Below are 17563 nucleotides of genomic sequence, written 5' to 3'. Positions count from 1 at the left end.
TTCAGAAACAAACTTGTAGCTACAGCAAGGTGCCAACAGGAAAAAAACGTTAGAGGTGTATCTTTAGAATAAACCATAAACATTTTAGCCTTAAGAAATGGTGCTTGCCAAAAATCTTACAGTCTTTGTATATTGCATGTGTCCCAGAGAAGACAAGGCAACACAATCTATTTATCACCCTAAATTAGGAGCAAATATTGTCCTTGAATCATAAAGGCCTGAAATACTGTGCTGAACAGAAATGCAAGATCAGAATTACTCGATCTACTTGCATGTTCCTAGATTCATTAGCATCTTTTAAAAGCCAGAGTTCAGAATTTCAAAGTTAGAAACTGCTGTGTAATCTTTTGGCATTAGTAGGATTTGTCTCTCTTAAGCTATATTATTAGTAGTAGTAATAGTAGTATTAATAATAATAATAATTTTTTTTTTGTTTAAAAATGCATGCCCTGAAATACTTAAGTAAAGTCTGGGGGGGGGGGGGGGGGGGGTAGTGGAATTAAATATATCTGAATCTAACCAAAACAGAAATTGTGAATTTAAGAATACATGATAAAATAGTATAAATTCTGGAATGCCACAGCTTCAAACCAGTGTGTATCAATATTAAATCTGTTATCATATTTTAAAATATTTAACATTATTCCACGAGCAGCAACTAAAATGAAGGCAACCTCTGAAAAAGTACCCAGAGCAGTAAAATGAGAGTTAATAAGTGTTGCAGTGTGAGTTGATAAAATTGTGGTGTTGTATTTCTTCATTGTCAGCACAAATCCTTGTTTATTAAAAATTTAGCTTGAAGGAAACTTTAATTAATTACAGGTTCAGTAAATCCTGACTAGGATTCTGCTGTGGTGTGTTTGCAGTGAATGGCCTTCATGTGCCTCTGTTTCACTTCTGTTCTCTCTGCTACCTGACAACGTGATTTATGGCTGTTGTTTTCTACTAGTCCACCGTTTGCCCTCTAGGAGGGATTGGTCTCTTGAGCCTCCATAATAACAGCAGCACTTTCACAAAACATCTTTTAATGACAACAGTGTAGCATTCTGTAAGTCAGGCTAATTGCAGACATACCCTATTAATTGCAAAAACTAGGAGAGGTTACATATTTTACAAGCTTTTAATTTGAAATCGCCCGAGATGATTTGTCTGAAGTGTTTGGGTAGAGATGTCTACAATATTCTATGATAGGCCAGTGCTGAGACTGCAGGACACGGGTGCAGAGTATGAGCAATGTACCAGTAGAATTAAGCTTTGGTTGTCCACAGTTGCGTAGAAATCCTACTCTGTCTGTAAACACACATTGTTCTAAAGATTATGTATTCTCTTGAGAATCAAGATGTCAATGTTAAATAGTGGGTCGTGGTTTTATAGGGAGATGATAATCAGAAAGTAGAAATTCTTGAACAGTTAAATGCAGATGAGCTTTTTCAGTCTTGGGGTGTGTCAGAGCAAGAATATTTACAATAAGAGATGGACTTTCAAGACCATCTGGGTCTTTTAGATGGATTTTCACCTTTTGTTTTTATTGGGTTCCGAGTTTGGTTTTTTTTTTTTTCAGGGGAGGGGTGGGGTGGAGGGATGTTTGGGGGTAGGGTGGGGGTTTTGTGTGTGTGTGTTGGTTTTTTGTTTGGTTTTGTTTGTTTTGTTTTCTTAAAGGCACTTCTAGGAATAAGGGGTTTGTCTTTCTTTTAGCAAATTCTATAGTGGTTCTACTTCTTTTATTCTTTCATATTTGTTTCATCCAGAATTGCTTCCCAGACCATCATCTTCTCTTTAAGTGTTCTAGATTTACATATGCAGGACAAATGCAGGAAAAATGAATGCATTCTCGAATACTGTGAATGCTGCAAAATATGAAATAGACTGTCCCTGCCCTACATAATTTACAGCTATAAAGGCTAGTAAATATTGGGGAAAGGATGCAGCTTACAAGAGAAGCACAAAATATGAACATCAATAACAAATATATGATTACTATTAATGAGAGAGATTGGACAGTATTTAGAACTAACCAAAGAGATTTTTGTGATTATTTTTCGCTTGTTTATTTTTCCTCTAACATTCTAGATCTTTTGTGCGGTACTGAAAGCTGGGTTTGTGAGGTGAATATAGGAGAACTTGAAGAAACTGGTTACTTTAATGTTTGTTTTTTCAGACACTGCTTTTAAAAAAAACCTTAAAAAAAAAAAATAAAACAAATCACTGTTTCCTTCTGACCAGGCTTCAGGTCAAATTCAGATCTGTTGCAACACAGGATTCAAGTGCTTCATTGTTTTACAGATGAGCTAAGAATCATATAATCAAAATCTTGCTTGTACTTATTCTTTGCTAAGTAAATTATACATCTGCTTCTTCAAAACTTCTTGCATGAACCTTGGGCAGCAAACCTGTAGTTCAGTAGGTTTAAGTTTTCTGTCTCACTGTTACTAATAATGTGCACTTTCTGATTTTAGGTGAAACTAATTCATGAAATTGCTTCATGCCATGGAATTTTAATTACATCTTATTCATACATTCGACTGATGCAGGATAACATCCACAGCTATGACTGGCATTATGTGATTCTGGATGAGGGTCACAAAATCCGAAATCCGAATGCTGCAGTCACCCTTGCATGCAAACAGGTACTTAAAGATTTTAAGCACTCTGGGAGGTGGTTCCAGAATCTAATTGCCTGTATTACTTTATGATAAAAATACACAGTTGACCATTAATAAAGAATAAAAGTGAAAATTACAGTGGTCTGTATATGACTGTTTAATTTGCTTAACATTTTAAATGAGTTTACATTGGCATCTACAGAAGTCTGGTAGAGGATAAAAAAAAAATCAGAAATTTTAAATTGTGTCATAATTTACCATTAGGGACAAATGTGAGATTGCTGGTGTTCATTTTCTGCTAAAAAATTATGAACAATATATTGCAAAAGCTGTTTCTTTCAGGAATAGGAGGCCACATATTTTAAGATAAGAATTCATTGATGGTGAAATTGAATATCCTCTGAGGCAGAGGCAGGTTACACCACGAAAATAATTTTATTTTGGTTTTCTGTTGTTGTTTTTGTTTTTTTTTTTTTTTTTTTATTAACAGTTCCGCACACCACATCGAATCATCTTGTCTGGCTCCCCTATGCAAAATAACCTAAAGGAGCTTTGGTCCCTCTTTGACTTTGTATACCCAGGGAAGCTGGGAACACTACCTGTGTTCATGGAGCAATTTTCTGTTCCAATAACAATGGGAGGATATTCCAATGCATCTGCTGTCCAGGTAAATGCTTCAAAAATATTGCATTGTGTGAAGGAAACTGGTATGGTTTATGAAAACTGTCTTTTAAACAAACTTCATGCTGTGTGTTCTAGGCACTAACCCGAAAGAGAGTTGCACGAGTGTTTTAATGCTGGGTGTGTGAAAACACCTGTTCAACTAAATGAGACTGTTCCATTTATACAAGGGTTTTTTTGTCAAAAGCCCTAAAATTTTAATTAATTTGAAGTATTCTTCAATGTAAAGATAAGTAAATTGGGATAGGAGGTACCTGATCTTACACTTTTGTGCATTTAAATAGAACTTTCCTGTTTGATATCAAGCTTCAGTGAATTGTGAAACAGAGGAATCAAATTAAATTCAAATTGAAAACTTTCATTTTAAAAGCTAAAGTAAGTAGTGGAAGTCTGAAAGTAGATAAGCTATTCAATTCTAAAAGGAAAAAATAATTTGGAATATTCTTTTAATAAGTGTATTTATTAATCTCTGTAGTTGTGTTTCTTAGTATTTATGATTTAAGCATTTTTCAAATTAGCTGATAAATTGTCTGAGTAATAAGCTGCAGATTAAGTTTTATATAAATGCTAATAAACTTGTATCCTTTAAAACATTTTTTGTAATGTTTTGCACACATACATTTCAAAAGTTTTATTTTCTTTTTGAGTTCAAGTAATTCCCTTGTCTAAAGCTTAGTAGTTTACTAAATTGGGCATCCAGTTTGGTTTTTATACAATTATCAATAATTTATTATATTCTTTGTTTTGCTTTAAGAGAAATGAAGGTATTTTTAGCCATTAATGTGCAGATAAAACCCATCTCACACATCCATTACCTATTATAGAACCATATGCTCCATTTAAAGCCAGAGTGACCTTTAGTTTCTGTGATCATGGGGATTTTCTTGTACTGATTTTTTTTTGCGTGTGTTAATAGTCTCAGGCGAGCACTAATCTTCACTTATTGTCCAGTACCCACCATTGCTGCAGGCTTTCCTTTTGATCTTCAGGATATGTATTAGCAGTTTTTCATGAGGATTTTGGTTCTGTGCAAGTTTACATTTACTTCTTAGATTGGTTTCTAAAACAAATATCTCATTTCTAGTCTCTTTCAAAGACCACTAAATTAGGAGAGATAAATTAGTGCTATCTGAGAAATACTTAGTGTTATTGTTGCTAACATGAATTTCATTGCAGTTCATGTTGTACCAAATATCTAAGTAGATCCACATAAATCATAAACCATCTCATTTTATTAGGATTTTTGTATTACTACTTGTAGAACTTTGCTTGTTGCTAAAATTAATATGAAGAACCAAAATACAACTTTTGCTTTTTCTTCCTTTTTCAGGTAAAAACTGCATACAAGTGTGCCTGCGTGTTACGGGACACCATAAACCCCTACTTGCTGCGAAGAATGAAGGCTGATGTAAAAATGAGCCTTTCACTTCCAGATAAAAATGAACAGGTTTGCTTATCTTTACTATTAGATCTGAGCCCTCTCCTTCTCCAAATCCAGTCTTTGAGCTTGAGTGGTTTGTTTGTTTGTTTTGGTAGGTCCTATTTTGCCGTTTGACAGATGAGCAGCGTCAAGTTTATCAGAAGTTCATCAACTCTAAAGAAGTTTACCAGATGCTCAATGGAGACATGCAGGTTGGCATTAATTAAGGTTAAAGACAGGTAGAGTTTGATGGATAAAGTCATGGACTGATCTTAACATTCTTCTAGCTGGATTCTGAGCAGAAAGGGAAGCAAGCACACTGATCTCAGTTCTGCTTTGGTGGGTGTCTGCTTTTTTTTTTTTTCCCTCAGAGATGTTTCTTGAAGTATGTCGAGTTAGTGATCCATATGTAGTGGCATGACCAAATAAAAGTAGGAATGGAATAGGCTTTGCAATATGTATATGATCTTCAGAACAATTGGTGACCTTGTATGATGGGGCTACAGAACCGATAGATAGGGGCAAAGCAGTTGATGTCATCTACCTGGACTTGTGCAAAGCGTTCAACATTGGCCAGCATTACATCCTTGTCTCTAAATTGGAGAGACAAATTTGATGGATGGACCATGTGGTGGATAAGGAATTGGCTGGATGGCCGCACACAGTGAGTTATGGTCAACAGCCCAATGTCCAAACAGAGATGTGTTGTTTGTAAGATGAGAAGTAATATGTCTTGGTTATAATTTATCCTTTACTACATTGTTGTGGTTTAAACAAAGTCACCCATAAATCATACAGTCGCTCTCTCACTCCCCCCACTTCTTGCCCTCCCCCTACTCCCGGAGGGACAGAGAGGAGGTTTAAACCACGACATACATGTTTCCTTGTCTTGTGAACTCTCAAATCCCTTTTCCCTTCACCAGTAGCTCCAGTTAGATATATGGTAAACACAGCCATGTGTATTGCAGTGCCATACAAGACAGATACTGACATTATCACTGTTTTGACTTATTTTTCCAAATCTCACAAAGGTATAGTGACCATGTTTTTTTCAAGCGCCTACCCATTTTAGTTAACCCAGTGGAAATTATTTTAAGGAGCTTGATCTTCAAGAGATGGCTTGTACAAGGCTACCTGCAGAAATGTCTCTAAGATCTTACAGAATGTGCTGTATTTGCTAGAATTCTGAAAATTTTGAACTGTAAATGTCAATGCTTTTATTAAATGTTTTGTGATGACAGCAGTGAATACCATCTGAAAAACAAAAATTCCATTGTGCAAACAACCCATAAATTATAAGCAGGCTTATCCAACTTGTAGTGGTAGAAGATTGAGGAATTTGCTGATTCAAGCTAGTTTATTTTTATGAGTGACCATTATATCAGAAGAGTAAATAGAACTTGTAATATTATTGAATGTATAACTGAATAGAATCCTTCTAACATGACGTCAAAAGTGGTGATTTTCAGTCTCATATATTCAAGTATGTTTACTCCTCTGTTCTTTGTTACCATGCATTCTGGTGGCTATGCTTGCCATCTTCAAGGTCTGTCTTAAGTTACCTGCAAACATGACAGGAGTTGGAAGGAAAGACACGATAATTTCAAGTAACAAACTTGGTGATATTTTTCCTTTTCAGTAGTAAATAATTTGACTGAGTTATAGCTAGGGACTACTTTTGCTAATGTGGATATTGTTGCCGAATTTTCTTAATGTTGTAACCAGAATAGGCTCACAAGAGCACAGAATTTCATTGACCTTCTATTGTACTGATTTTTTTTTTTTTTTTTCCCTGAAACTTTTCATGAAACAAGTATTAGCATCCACTGGCTTCTCTAAAGAGCAAACCACTATTTAAAACAACCTTATTGATGATGACTGGATTAATCCATTGCTGTTTATTTTTCTCCTATATAGATACAACTATTTGTCAAGAAACTAAAAGTATTTTTCTCCTGTACTCTTTAGATTTTCTCAGGACTTGTAGCTTTGAGGAAGATTTGCAATCACCCTGACCTCTTCTCTGGTGGTCCCAAAATTTTGAAGGGTGTACCAGATGCTGAAGTGGAGGAAGCAGACCAATTTGGATATTGGAAACGTTCAGGGAAAATGATAGTGGTAGAATCCTTGCTGAAAATATGGCACAAGCAAGGTCACAGAGTGTTGTTTTTCACTCAGTCAAGACAGGTAAGATGAGCTAATTGATTTTAGTTGCTACTAAGACTAAGAAAGTAAAAAGTTTTGATGACTAAAATGTTTTTGGTTGTCATCTTGTTTGATTGGCACTGCAGTTAGTAGAAGAAATTCTTATGACTGGATCAGACAGTTGCTCAGTCTTCATGTCTGGATTTTATTAAGTTTTTTCCATCACAACAGATGCTGCAGATACTTGAAGTTTTTGTGAGAGAGAGAAACTATTCCTACCTCAGAATGGATGGCAGCACCACAATAGCTTCCAGACAGCCCCTTATAACAAGATATAATGAGGTGAGATGTTGCATCCCACACACTAATGCCTATTAGTGAGTATGGCCGAATTCTTGCGTTCCTTTTTTTGTCTGTTTTTAAGTATACTACTTCAGGTTTGAGATACAAAACTGGGGAGTTCAATCAAACAAAATCACTTTCTTTGGGAGAGGAGAAAAAAGTCACTACTTCTTTCACACTTAGATGGGGGTTTCTGCTAAGAAAAAAAAAAACAGTTGAAAAGGGGGCAAAAGAAGGCTTATTGGACAACAGTGAATGAAATTTAGATCAACTACTTTTATTTGTCAAAAGATATATTGGGCAAACAAACAATATATTAATTAATATAATCTCTTGGCTCCCTTTGCATCTTTGCAAATAATGCTGATAACAAAAGAATCCAGGGGAAAAAAAAGTCTTGTTATTGCTTTGTTAATTTTTGTTTTAGTAAATTCTCTCTCATATTACAGGACAAATCCATCTTTATTTTTCTTCTAACAACTCGTGTTGGTGGCATTGGAGTTAACTTGACTGGTGCTGATCGAGTTATTATTTATGATCCTGACTGGAATCCCAGTACAGACACACAGGTGAGTTTGGTTCATTACATTCCGTTTACCAGCTAAGTTGAAATAAAACTGAAGACAGAAAGACATCTGTCTCCTCAGATACTGTTAACACACTATGGTGCTCTTCCTTAAGTTGCTCTTCCCAGCAATGGTCACTTAGGGTGCAGTTCCACATTAGGATTACTTTTGTGGCAAAGCCGACTGAAGTGGTTCCCACCACATCGCCTTTATGCTGTTAAACCTTACCACTCTTCAATATTGTTGATTCACATAGCCTGCTTAGAGTGTAGCCAAATGAACAGTTGAAATGGGCTGGGATTTTTAAATAAATAAATAAACAAACTAGATGCTTATGAGGGGAGAGTATAACTGTGCAAACTTTTAAACAGGCCTGACTGTACATGGTGGCAATGTAGGGTAAGAAAAGGAGAACAAGTGCTGCTCAAATTGGCTTTGTCACTAAATAATGATATGTAGCTATGCCCTTAGAAGCTGCTGTTAAGTCAGTACCTTAAATTTTTTTCTCTAGCTGATGGTGTGATGAGACACATCTCTTAACAGTACATGGGGTTTGTATGTTTAAGAGGAAAAAAAACCAAACCGTTTTGGTGGAAATCCTACATAGCTCTGGGCTCTGCAAGTATGTACTCTGACTAGAGTGGTCAGTTTTAGCAGTTGGTTCAGATGTTTGTAGGAAAGCCTGCAGTTTGGAAAAAGAAGAAAAGTTCAAAGGAAATGTGTATATTAAAGCTCTATTGTGAAATAGATCTCTTTGGGAATAAGTCCATATAAAGTATGTATCATAGATACAAGTTCCAGTTTTAACACAGTTTATTTTTTGAGATTTTTTTGCACAATTGGGACAATTGGAGACTTGTATTTTTACATATGTAAACTTCCAAAATTGTTCTGCTTTCTGCTTAGTTGTCCTAATACTGTAGAGGTATCATGGCGATGTAACTTCTTGAACTGTGTGTTGAATGTCCAAACTAGGTTTGAAACAGCGGTATCAATAGCTCTTTGTCAAACAAATGTTTAAGAGGCTAATGTCTGGTAACAAAATCTTTTGTGTTCCAGGCTAGGGAACGTGCTTGGAGAATAGGCCAAAAGAAACACGTGACTGTGTACAGACTTCTCACTGCTTTTGTGTTCCAGGCTAGGGAACGTGCTTGGAGAATAGGCCAAAAGAAACACGTGACTGTGTACAGACTTCTCACTGCAGGTACTATTGAAGAGAAGATATACCACAGGTCAGTCAGAACAATTTCCTGGATACAGCTATATGCTCAAGAATATGTTTGTAGTGAATCTGAGGTGGTGCAACAGTGACATACCTGTACATGTGCACACATGGCTGGTAAATCCCAAACTTGGTCATCACAAGTATGCCATGGAAAACTTTTATGACACTGGACTCCTAGCTGCAGGGCTGTGCTGCTGCCTCTCTACCTCCAAGACCCATATGCTAAATATACCTTGTCAATGTGTTCCAGGAGCTGTGTCTAGCACATAAAGAATTCACTATGTATGAGAGTGTGTGAGGCATAGCCAGGAAAAAGTGACCCCCTTACTCAGAACATGAGACTCATCAAGTCTGAAATGTAAACTGAAATCAGCAAGTTATTTATATTGTTCTTAGGATATGTAAAGATGTATATGGTACATACATCTGTTTACTACTTTGCAAACCCAGTTTGAGTTTATTCCCAAATCATTCCAAAGAGAGAATTAAATCCCAAGAACCACCAGTCATATTCACATTTATTCCAAAATATAGCTAAAACCTTAAAGTGCTTGTATTTTGAAATCAATGAAACCTTTTTGGTTTGCTTTCCCATTCAAGCTTTCTCAGTAGTTAGCTTCACTCACATGAATTCCAAATGAATGTGGATGGGAATCCTCTGACTAGGCATTACTCTTTAGAACTGGAATATCCTCTTTGAAAATGAAGATGAATGAAAAGCTCTAAATAATGAAATACCTGCATTTATTGAGTGCCTTTTTTAATCCGTTTTACCACACGGACACAAAGCATCCGCTGTTGGTTGGCTTGTGTCCCTCTGGCATAATTCTGCTTGAACAGCACTGACCACATCAAGGAAGTGGGCTCAAACAGTCAAGACAGCCATCAGAAATTAATTTCTTTCCAGAACAGTACAGTGGACCTTGAACTTTAAGCAAGTTGTCTTTTCTCTTTGCTCATGTTCTCTTCCCTGCAAATATATGCTCATCCCTGCAGAAAGCTATGAAGCTCAATTAATTCTTAAAATCTTTAGTCTTCTGATATGTGCACTGCAGTAGCTGGCACCTATGTTTAAACTTGTCTTCTGCCTATTGGATTTAAAAATAGTTTCCCTGCTTAATGCCAGCAGAGCCAAAACCATGATTAAAGCCTTTCTTGAGAACTGATTTCTAGCTTTATTTAGGGATATATCTTTTGAACAGGAAAATGGTGCCTAGAACTTGCAATCAAATGCTATGAGGTACAAACATGCATAGAAGTAGATTTACCAGTACTAGAAGACTTTTTGAAGCTTAGTACTCCCCTAGACTTGTGCCTTTCTGGAAGGGTAGAGATGGGCTCTTTCTTGCCTTCCTCTACACTACAACTCATATTTCCCTTTTCAGTGGTTGTCACCCAGTTATCACCATCAGACTGAGATACTCTTCTGCTTTTGATTCCTCCAACCAATTAAACCATTAGAATGTTGTCAATTTAGCATTCTCTTGTTTTTCTTTCAGGAGCTTTCTGATAGTCTTACTGGAATACAACCAAGTTTGTCCATTTTAATGGACACACACAAAAAAATCTAGCTGTATTTATTGCTTAGTTAAGGAACACTTCATAGGACATTTCAGGGTGGTGGTTACCTGTTGTGTTATGGAGTTGTTGCAGAACAATAAATCCCTGTGTTTAACAATTTAGTTGGTTGCTTGAAAGTTACTAACTCAAGATTGTCTTTCGGAAACTAACATCATCTTCCCACTGCTTAATTGTTCTACAGGGTAATGTTTGTGTTTACACAGCTTTCTGTTTAAGTACTCTATTCAGTATTTAAACATAGCTAGACTTTTTTTCACATAAAAGTACATTTTTTTTCCTTTTTAGACAAATCTTCAAGCAGTTTTTAACAAACCGAGTGCTGAAAGACCCTAAGCAGAGGCGCTTTTTCAAATCCAATGACCTTTATGAACTTTTTACTCTGAGCAGCCCAGATGGATCTCAGGGGACAGAAACAAGTGCAATTTTTGCAGGTACATAATTTTTTTCTCTTTATTTAAAATAGAAGAACGTTTGAAGTGTTTGATAAATGGATACTAATTCACCCCTCAGGTACTGGATCAGAAGTTCAAGTCACAAAACACCACTTGAAACGAAAACTTGAAAAGCCACCTGATAATGACACTTCTAAAGGTGATCTTCATCTTACAGAAGGCAGTTCACCAAAGCACACCAAGTTATCCAGTTCCTGCTCAACCACCGACATGACAAATTCTTCTTCCAAAGCAATAGAGACAAGTGAGGAAACCAAAGGCAATTTGGAAGCCTTTGACCAAAACAGCTATGCAAAAGATAATGTACAAGCTGCTACTAATATAAATTCATTGAATAAAAGCAAGGAGGAAGGCTTGGAAAGAGCTGACAAATCTACATCCTACTTATTGCCAGGTGATGCAGGGTCTTCAGAGAATACCGGATGTCTGGACCCCACGGTGGCTGATGAAATACCTGGAGCAGCTAATGCAAATGTCAAGGGAGATTTTAGCCTTATGTGTGGTGCAGCTGGCTCTTTTGAAAAGCAGGTTGCTAAAACTGAAGATGGGCAATTAGATAATAATCATTATAAATGTACCTCAAAAACAAAGCACAGGGTAGATACGCTGTCACACGAGGGTCATAAAGATAAGTCTAAGAAGAAACGGCACAAAGATGCCAAATTTGAAGGAGAGCGCATTCCTCATCTAGTGAAACAAAAGCAATACAGAAGGGAGAACAGTGAAGAGAAGGAGGAAGACTCAAAGAAAAATGATGATTATGTCTTGGAGAAACTTTTCAAAAAATCAGGTAACTTACTTGGCTTCTCAGTGGTATCAGACTGTTCAGAGGTATACAAGTGAAGGAAGGAGCAGTTCTGTTACTCTGATAGCTAGAGTTATAATTAAAAATTGTGGTCTTTTTCTATTCTGTTACTGTAGTGAAACATTAAAACTTTCATCATTGAAATGCTATAGTTATGAATGTGTTCATTACCTTGGCACAAATATTTCAGATCTGCAATCTTCCAGAAATGCTTCTGTATATAGAAGTAATGCAGTGTTTCTTCTGGAAATTAGGATGTAACAAACCTTCATTTACACAAGGGTTTCACTTCTGTCTGTCCTGTCCGTAACAATAGGAATGATCGATTTACCCACATAATTACCAAGTCTGTTTTGAATAATGACCTCATCAGCACACCAGAAGTGGTTTGCTGTCAAATTGATTGCTTAACTGATATAGAAGGAGGTTCTCTTATTAGAAATGACTATACTGAAGTGCTGAATATAATCAGCCTGAAAAAGGAAAAATGTGATTGTGGCATTCACTTAAATGGTGAATATTTAATTTTACAGCTAACCAGATATATTAACAGATGTCCTCCTTCAGCTTTTCTTTTATTTTCTGGTTTTTAGGGGTACACAGTGTTATGAAGCATGATGCTATTATGGAAGCTTCCAGTGCAGATCATGTGCTGGTGGAAGCAGAAGCAAGCAGAGTAGCCCAGGATGCCTTAAGAGCCTTAAAAGTCTCTCGACAGCGATGTTTAGGAGCTGCTTCTGGTGTGCCAACATGGACAGGCATGAGTGGTCTTTCAGGTGCACCAGCAGGAATAAAGTAAGTTAAGTTCTCATGCTGCTTTTCCAAAAACAGAGGAGTTCTTTAGGATGCTATGGATTTTATTCTTTTTTTTTTCACTTGGTATTTGCAGTAACATGTATCAAAATGGAGTTCTGTGTTTTATATTTAATAAAGACAGGAAGGCATATTACAAGCCTAGGAAGTCCATTACGAAGTACAAAGAAAGCATTATTGTTGCACAGCAGAGGAGAGAGAGCTTGGCAGAGAGCTCATGAGAACCCTAAAAAGCAAACCCAGTCAGTGTCTTTGGTGAAACTATCCTAATCATTTTGAGAAAGATGTTTTATGGAGTTAATTATTTTGTGATTTTTTTTAGAAGTCGGTTTGGTCAAAAAAGAAACCCGATGCTGCTTTCTTCACACTCCACTTGTGCATCACCTGCGAAGAAGTGCAAGGTATGAGACATAGGCTAATATTCTCCTTTAATAGCTCATATGTGTGAAATGTTCTGATTTATGCGACAAACCTGATTAATACTGTAGATCTCATACCCATATGCTATATGATTAGAGAATCACAGAATCATAGAATGGTTTGGGTTGGAAGGGACCTTAAAGATCATCAAGTTCCAACCCCCCTGACATGGGCAAAGACACCCTCCACTAGATCAGGTTGTTCAGAGACCATCCAGTGTGGCCTTGAACACTGACAGGGGCATCCACAGCTTCTCTGAGCAACCTGTTCCAGTGTCTCACCACCCTCACAGTAAGGAACTTCTGATTATGTTGAAACATGTCTGTCCTTCACCTACCTGCTACCACCTGTTAGCCACAGGTTACCGTGCCACAGCTGCTGAAGAACAGTTAAGCATACGCTCCAGGATGTGCTGTGGAGTGGTGATCATAGTAAGAGAAAAAGCAGTCCAAGCTGCTTCAATCCTTTGTGAAGTGAATACTGTCTTATAAGCAGTGATTCATGAGTGACGATGGCACAGCTAATGAGGTAATGGTGTATGTAAAATGAGAGTAGATTCATGACTAACTCAGTATGTGTATACCAGAGGCAGAGCAGACAGCCAACCCATCAGGAGCTGGAGCCTTCAGACCTGGATTAGTTTAGCCATATTTCAACATAGGTACTGCTGTTGGAGGCAGACTCCTACCTCAGCCCTCACTGTTTGGGCCCAGCTTCACACAACCCCACCCTGTGTGCCACATACTTCTCTCTTTTTTCTGTTTCCAGCCATGTAATACCATGCAGATAGAACACACAGGATTTCAGATTTCCAGGAGGAATGTATAACTCAATGGGCATATCCTGGGCTTTTCTTCAAAATTCAAATCAGAGGCCTTTGTGAAAGGTTTTTCATTATCTACATCAAAACCATGCTGTCGTGGTTTAAACCCAACCACAAACCTCGTTCACTCACTCCCCCCCTTTCTTGCCCTCCCCCTGCTCCTGGAGGGACGGAGAGGAGAATCGAAAAGAATGCAAATCCCACAGGTTGAGATAAGACCAGTTTAGTAGCTAAGGTATAACACAAACCTCTACTGCTACCACCAATAATAATAAAGGAAATAACAAGAGGAAAGAATACAGCACCTCAACACCAGCCGACCAATAACTCACCCCACTCCCCCTAACCGAGCACTAACCGATACCTCATCCAACCCTGCAGTCCCTCAGCCCTTCCGGGTAACTCCTCGTTAACATCCTGGGCATGATGTGCTGTGGTATGGAATACCTCTTTGGCTAGTCTGGGTCAGGTGTCCTGTCTCTGCTTCCTCCCTGCCTCCCCTCCTCCCTGGCAGAGCATGAGGCTCACAAAGTCCTTGGCCAGACCAAACATTTGAGCAGCAACTGAAAACATCAGCGTTATCAGCACTGTTCCCAGGCCAAAAGATCAAACCACAGCACTGTACTAGCTCCTAAGAAGGAGAAAAATGACTGCTGCTGCTGAACCCAGGACACATGCCCACAGCCACAGCCTGCTGTGCTTCACCCTGGAGAAAATGGTCCCAGCTCTTTTCCAGATCATCCGCATGACAACCTGTGAGGAGCCCATTACCTCATGCTTTTCCAGGGAATTCATTTGCTCCCTGGAGGTCTCAGGGCAGCGGAGAAGGGCTCCGCTCTCCGATCAACATATTGTGCTCTGGGCGCACACAAGATCAGAGGTATTCCTATTATGTAGAGTTCTAGAATTTTTAGTCACCCATGAATTTAATTTTTCATGTTTTGATATAGCATCTTGATGAAATCTAGTTAGATATGGCAGTCACAAATTGCAACATGATCTGGTTTTCTGTCTCAAGACCAGCACTGCTTTTCTTTCCCTTCCTAAGTTCTAAAGTTAAGACCAGAACATATTACCTCTTTATTGTGTATTTCAGATGACTAGCTTCTCACTGTTCATGTTTGTTGTTTAAGTCTACACAGGAGGCAGATTTTGTTTAACAGATTGGGTAGATTTCAAAATCCAGCTTTCTCCATACTCTGTATGTTTGTTCGCAGGATGCAGATACAATAAAGAAAGAAGATGTAAAGAAGTGTAGTTCCAGTGGGTACTTCGATGGAAAATCTGGAGAATCGTCATCCAGTGCACTAGACTCTTCATCTTTATTAGCGAAGATGAGGGCAAGAAACCATCTTACTTTACCGCAACAGACTGGGAATGAGGGAGATGAGAATTACCAGCAAGCATCTGCCCCACCCCCGTGTTCAACAGAATATGATGAACTGCTTGTGGACGTGCGTAATTTCATAGCATTCCAGGCCCGTGTGGATGGCGAGGCTAGCACTCAGGAAATATTGCACCAGTTTGAGTCCAAACTGCCTGCGGCGCAGTCCTGTGTCTTTAGAGAACTTCTCCGCAATCTCTGCACCTTCCATAGGAACCCAAATGGTGAAGGTGTCTGGAGACTAAAGCCAGAATTCCGGTGACTTTTGTCAAGGAAAGACACTCGACCACCACTCTGTTTTTTAGAGACTTACTGTTTATCTATTAAATTAAGGAACTATTTCATGTTCATGATTTAAGGATTGACTGAAGAATTGTTGCAGGGTCAGAGCTTAATTTCTGATTTACACTATTTATATGAAAGTGCCATCTACCTCATTAATGAAACAATACAAAATATCAGCACCTTTTCTTTAAAAGAATTCTTAATATAAATGGGATGAAGAATACACTGACATTTTATTGCAATAAGAACCATGGATGTTGCTGTGGGTTGCAAGACTTTTATTTGATTTCTGTGAAATCCCAAGAACTTCTTCCTGGATTTTCTGTATGTTACTTGAATGGTCACAGGGCACAGAGTGCACCATCAAATAAAAAGAGATGATAGTGGTCAGCGTAAGAGATTCACTTGTACTGCCAAGTGCATCAAAATCATCGTGTGACCCTTTCATGGGTAGTGAGAATTTTGTTTCAATATCAGTGCTTTCATTGTTGCCACTATCTAGCATATGCAGTGTAACTTACATCACTAATTAACTTGGGAAATAATTCTACTGCCACAGAGGTTTAATCACAGCAAATGGAAAGCCTGGCAGGGTATTGAGATGACTGACAGTTGATAATCATGGAAAACTCATTATATTATGGAAAACCCATTTGCACCATAATTGTGAGTTTGGTTGCAGTCCCATACATCACTCGCAATTGCTTGGTAAAATTATTCTTTCCACTGAGGTGACAGTAACTGTTATGTTTGTCATAGGTTGTGGACTGAAATCCCCTGAAATGTTCACGGGTCTCTCTGTAATTTATTTCAAAAACATTACAGTTCCCTGTTAGCACTTAAAATTTTATACCTTAACAAAGACTGAGGTATTAAGTTGGTCAGAGGGGGAATGTTTTCACTATATTTTACTGAGCATAATCACATTTGGCAAGAGACATAATTGGAGCGGATACAGAAGTTGCAGGTTATACCTATTCTGTAGATAGGGAAGATCTCAGGCTTCCTGACAGTGAGGCAAGTTCTAATATGCATTTCCTTCCAAGGAAGGAAGGATTGGATTATTTGTAGCAAACCTGAGTACTACACTGAGTCTGTCTTCAAAGTACCAATGTGCTACGTAAGGAGATCGTCAAGGGGAAAAGAATGGATAAATAATCAGATTCTTGCAGCAACACTAAACTACTGTATGGCTTAAAAGCTAGGAATAGTTAAATATGCCTAATGTCTTTCCTATTCCTAAACTGTTGAGAAAAGGGAAGGCTAACCTACTTTGGTTTTGGTCGCTGTGAAAGTATTTTGTTTACTTCAAGTAAAAGTACAAATACTGCAAGATGAATGGTGAAAAAAGAATACAAACTGTTACTTTGTTCTCAAAGAAAAACAGTTGAAAATAACTTCCAGTGGCTTTTCCTCTGGTTTTTGCTCAGTGCTAAAGGATCTGTAGAGATCTGCAGAAAGTGGTGCTTCACTGTTTCAGTAGCTGGTCAGTTGGCTTTTCACAGACTGCAGTCGGGAGAGGGCAGACAGTCCAAGACTGTTTCTTTTCCTCATGACTTTTGAAGGTGTGGCTTTTGCACCTTTTCCTGACATCTCTTTTTTTCTGATTCTGTTTATATTCCTTTACATTCCATCTTTCAGGAGAAAGATGATACCAAGACTCTAATCTTGACCTAAATCATAGGTCTGTTGATACGACTTAAAATGGATCAGTAAAAAACAAATCAATTTTGCTGTTCTCTCCAAAGCTATAGGGATTTCTGACTGGTTTTGGGTGTCATGCCCTCCCGCCACATCCCTATGCCTCAGGAACAAACCAGGAATTCAGCTGTCAGCAAAGCTGCTTTTGTCACCTGAGCTTGGTGTCCTGTTTTATTTACTGCTTCCAGTCTTAAAGACATAGTTCCTGTACTAAGGAGTTTGCAGCTGCTCACTGATGTGTTAATGTAAATGGACTTGCATGTGCTTTTTATAAACCCTTGGCTTTTTATGGACTTAATAAAAAAGTAAAACAAAAA

At 37.9% G+C, this 17563-nt stretch overlaps 1 protein-coding gene across 1 annotated transcript in view; it reads left to right on the top strand.

Moving 5' to 3' along the window:
- ERCC6 (ERCC excision repair 6, chromatin remodeling factor) overlaps positions 1 to 17563 on the top strand; it is a 45662-nt gene extending 28099 nt beyond the window's left edge. Inside the window, exons 8-20 of the mRNA XM_065671848.1 lie at positions 2457 to 2627; positions 3094 to 3270; positions 4615 to 4731; positions 4821 to 4916; positions 6673 to 6891; positions 7081 to 7191; positions 7641 to 7760; positions 8895 to 8989; positions 10849 to 10994; positions 11074 to 11805; positions 12414 to 12615; positions 12956 to 13034; positions 15094 to 17563. Of these exons, the coding sequence (XP_065527920.1) occupies positions 2457 to 2627; positions 3094 to 3270; positions 4615 to 4731; positions 4821 to 4916; positions 6673 to 6891; positions 7081 to 7191; positions 7641 to 7760; positions 8895 to 8989; positions 10849 to 10994; positions 11074 to 11805; positions 12414 to 12615; positions 12956 to 13034; positions 15094 to 15522 (2694 nt within the window). The 3' untranslated portion in view covers positions 15523 to 17563. The remainder of the gene's footprint in view (positions 1 to 2456; positions 2628 to 3093; positions 3271 to 4614; positions 4732 to 4820; positions 4917 to 6672; positions 6892 to 7080; positions 7192 to 7640; positions 7761 to 8894; positions 8990 to 10848; positions 10995 to 11073; positions 11806 to 12413; positions 12616 to 12955; positions 13035 to 15093) is intronic.

This window comes from Lathamus discolor, chromosome 3 (genome assembly GCF_037157495.1).
Source record: "Lathamus discolor isolate bLatDis1 chromosome 3, bLatDis1.hap1, whole genome shotgun sequence".
NCBI lineage: Eukaryota > Metazoa > Chordata > Aves > Psittaciformes > Psittacidae > Lathamus > Lathamus discolor.
Note: the sequence above shows the minus strand (reverse complement) of the source record. Positions and strands in the feature narration are given on the sequence as shown.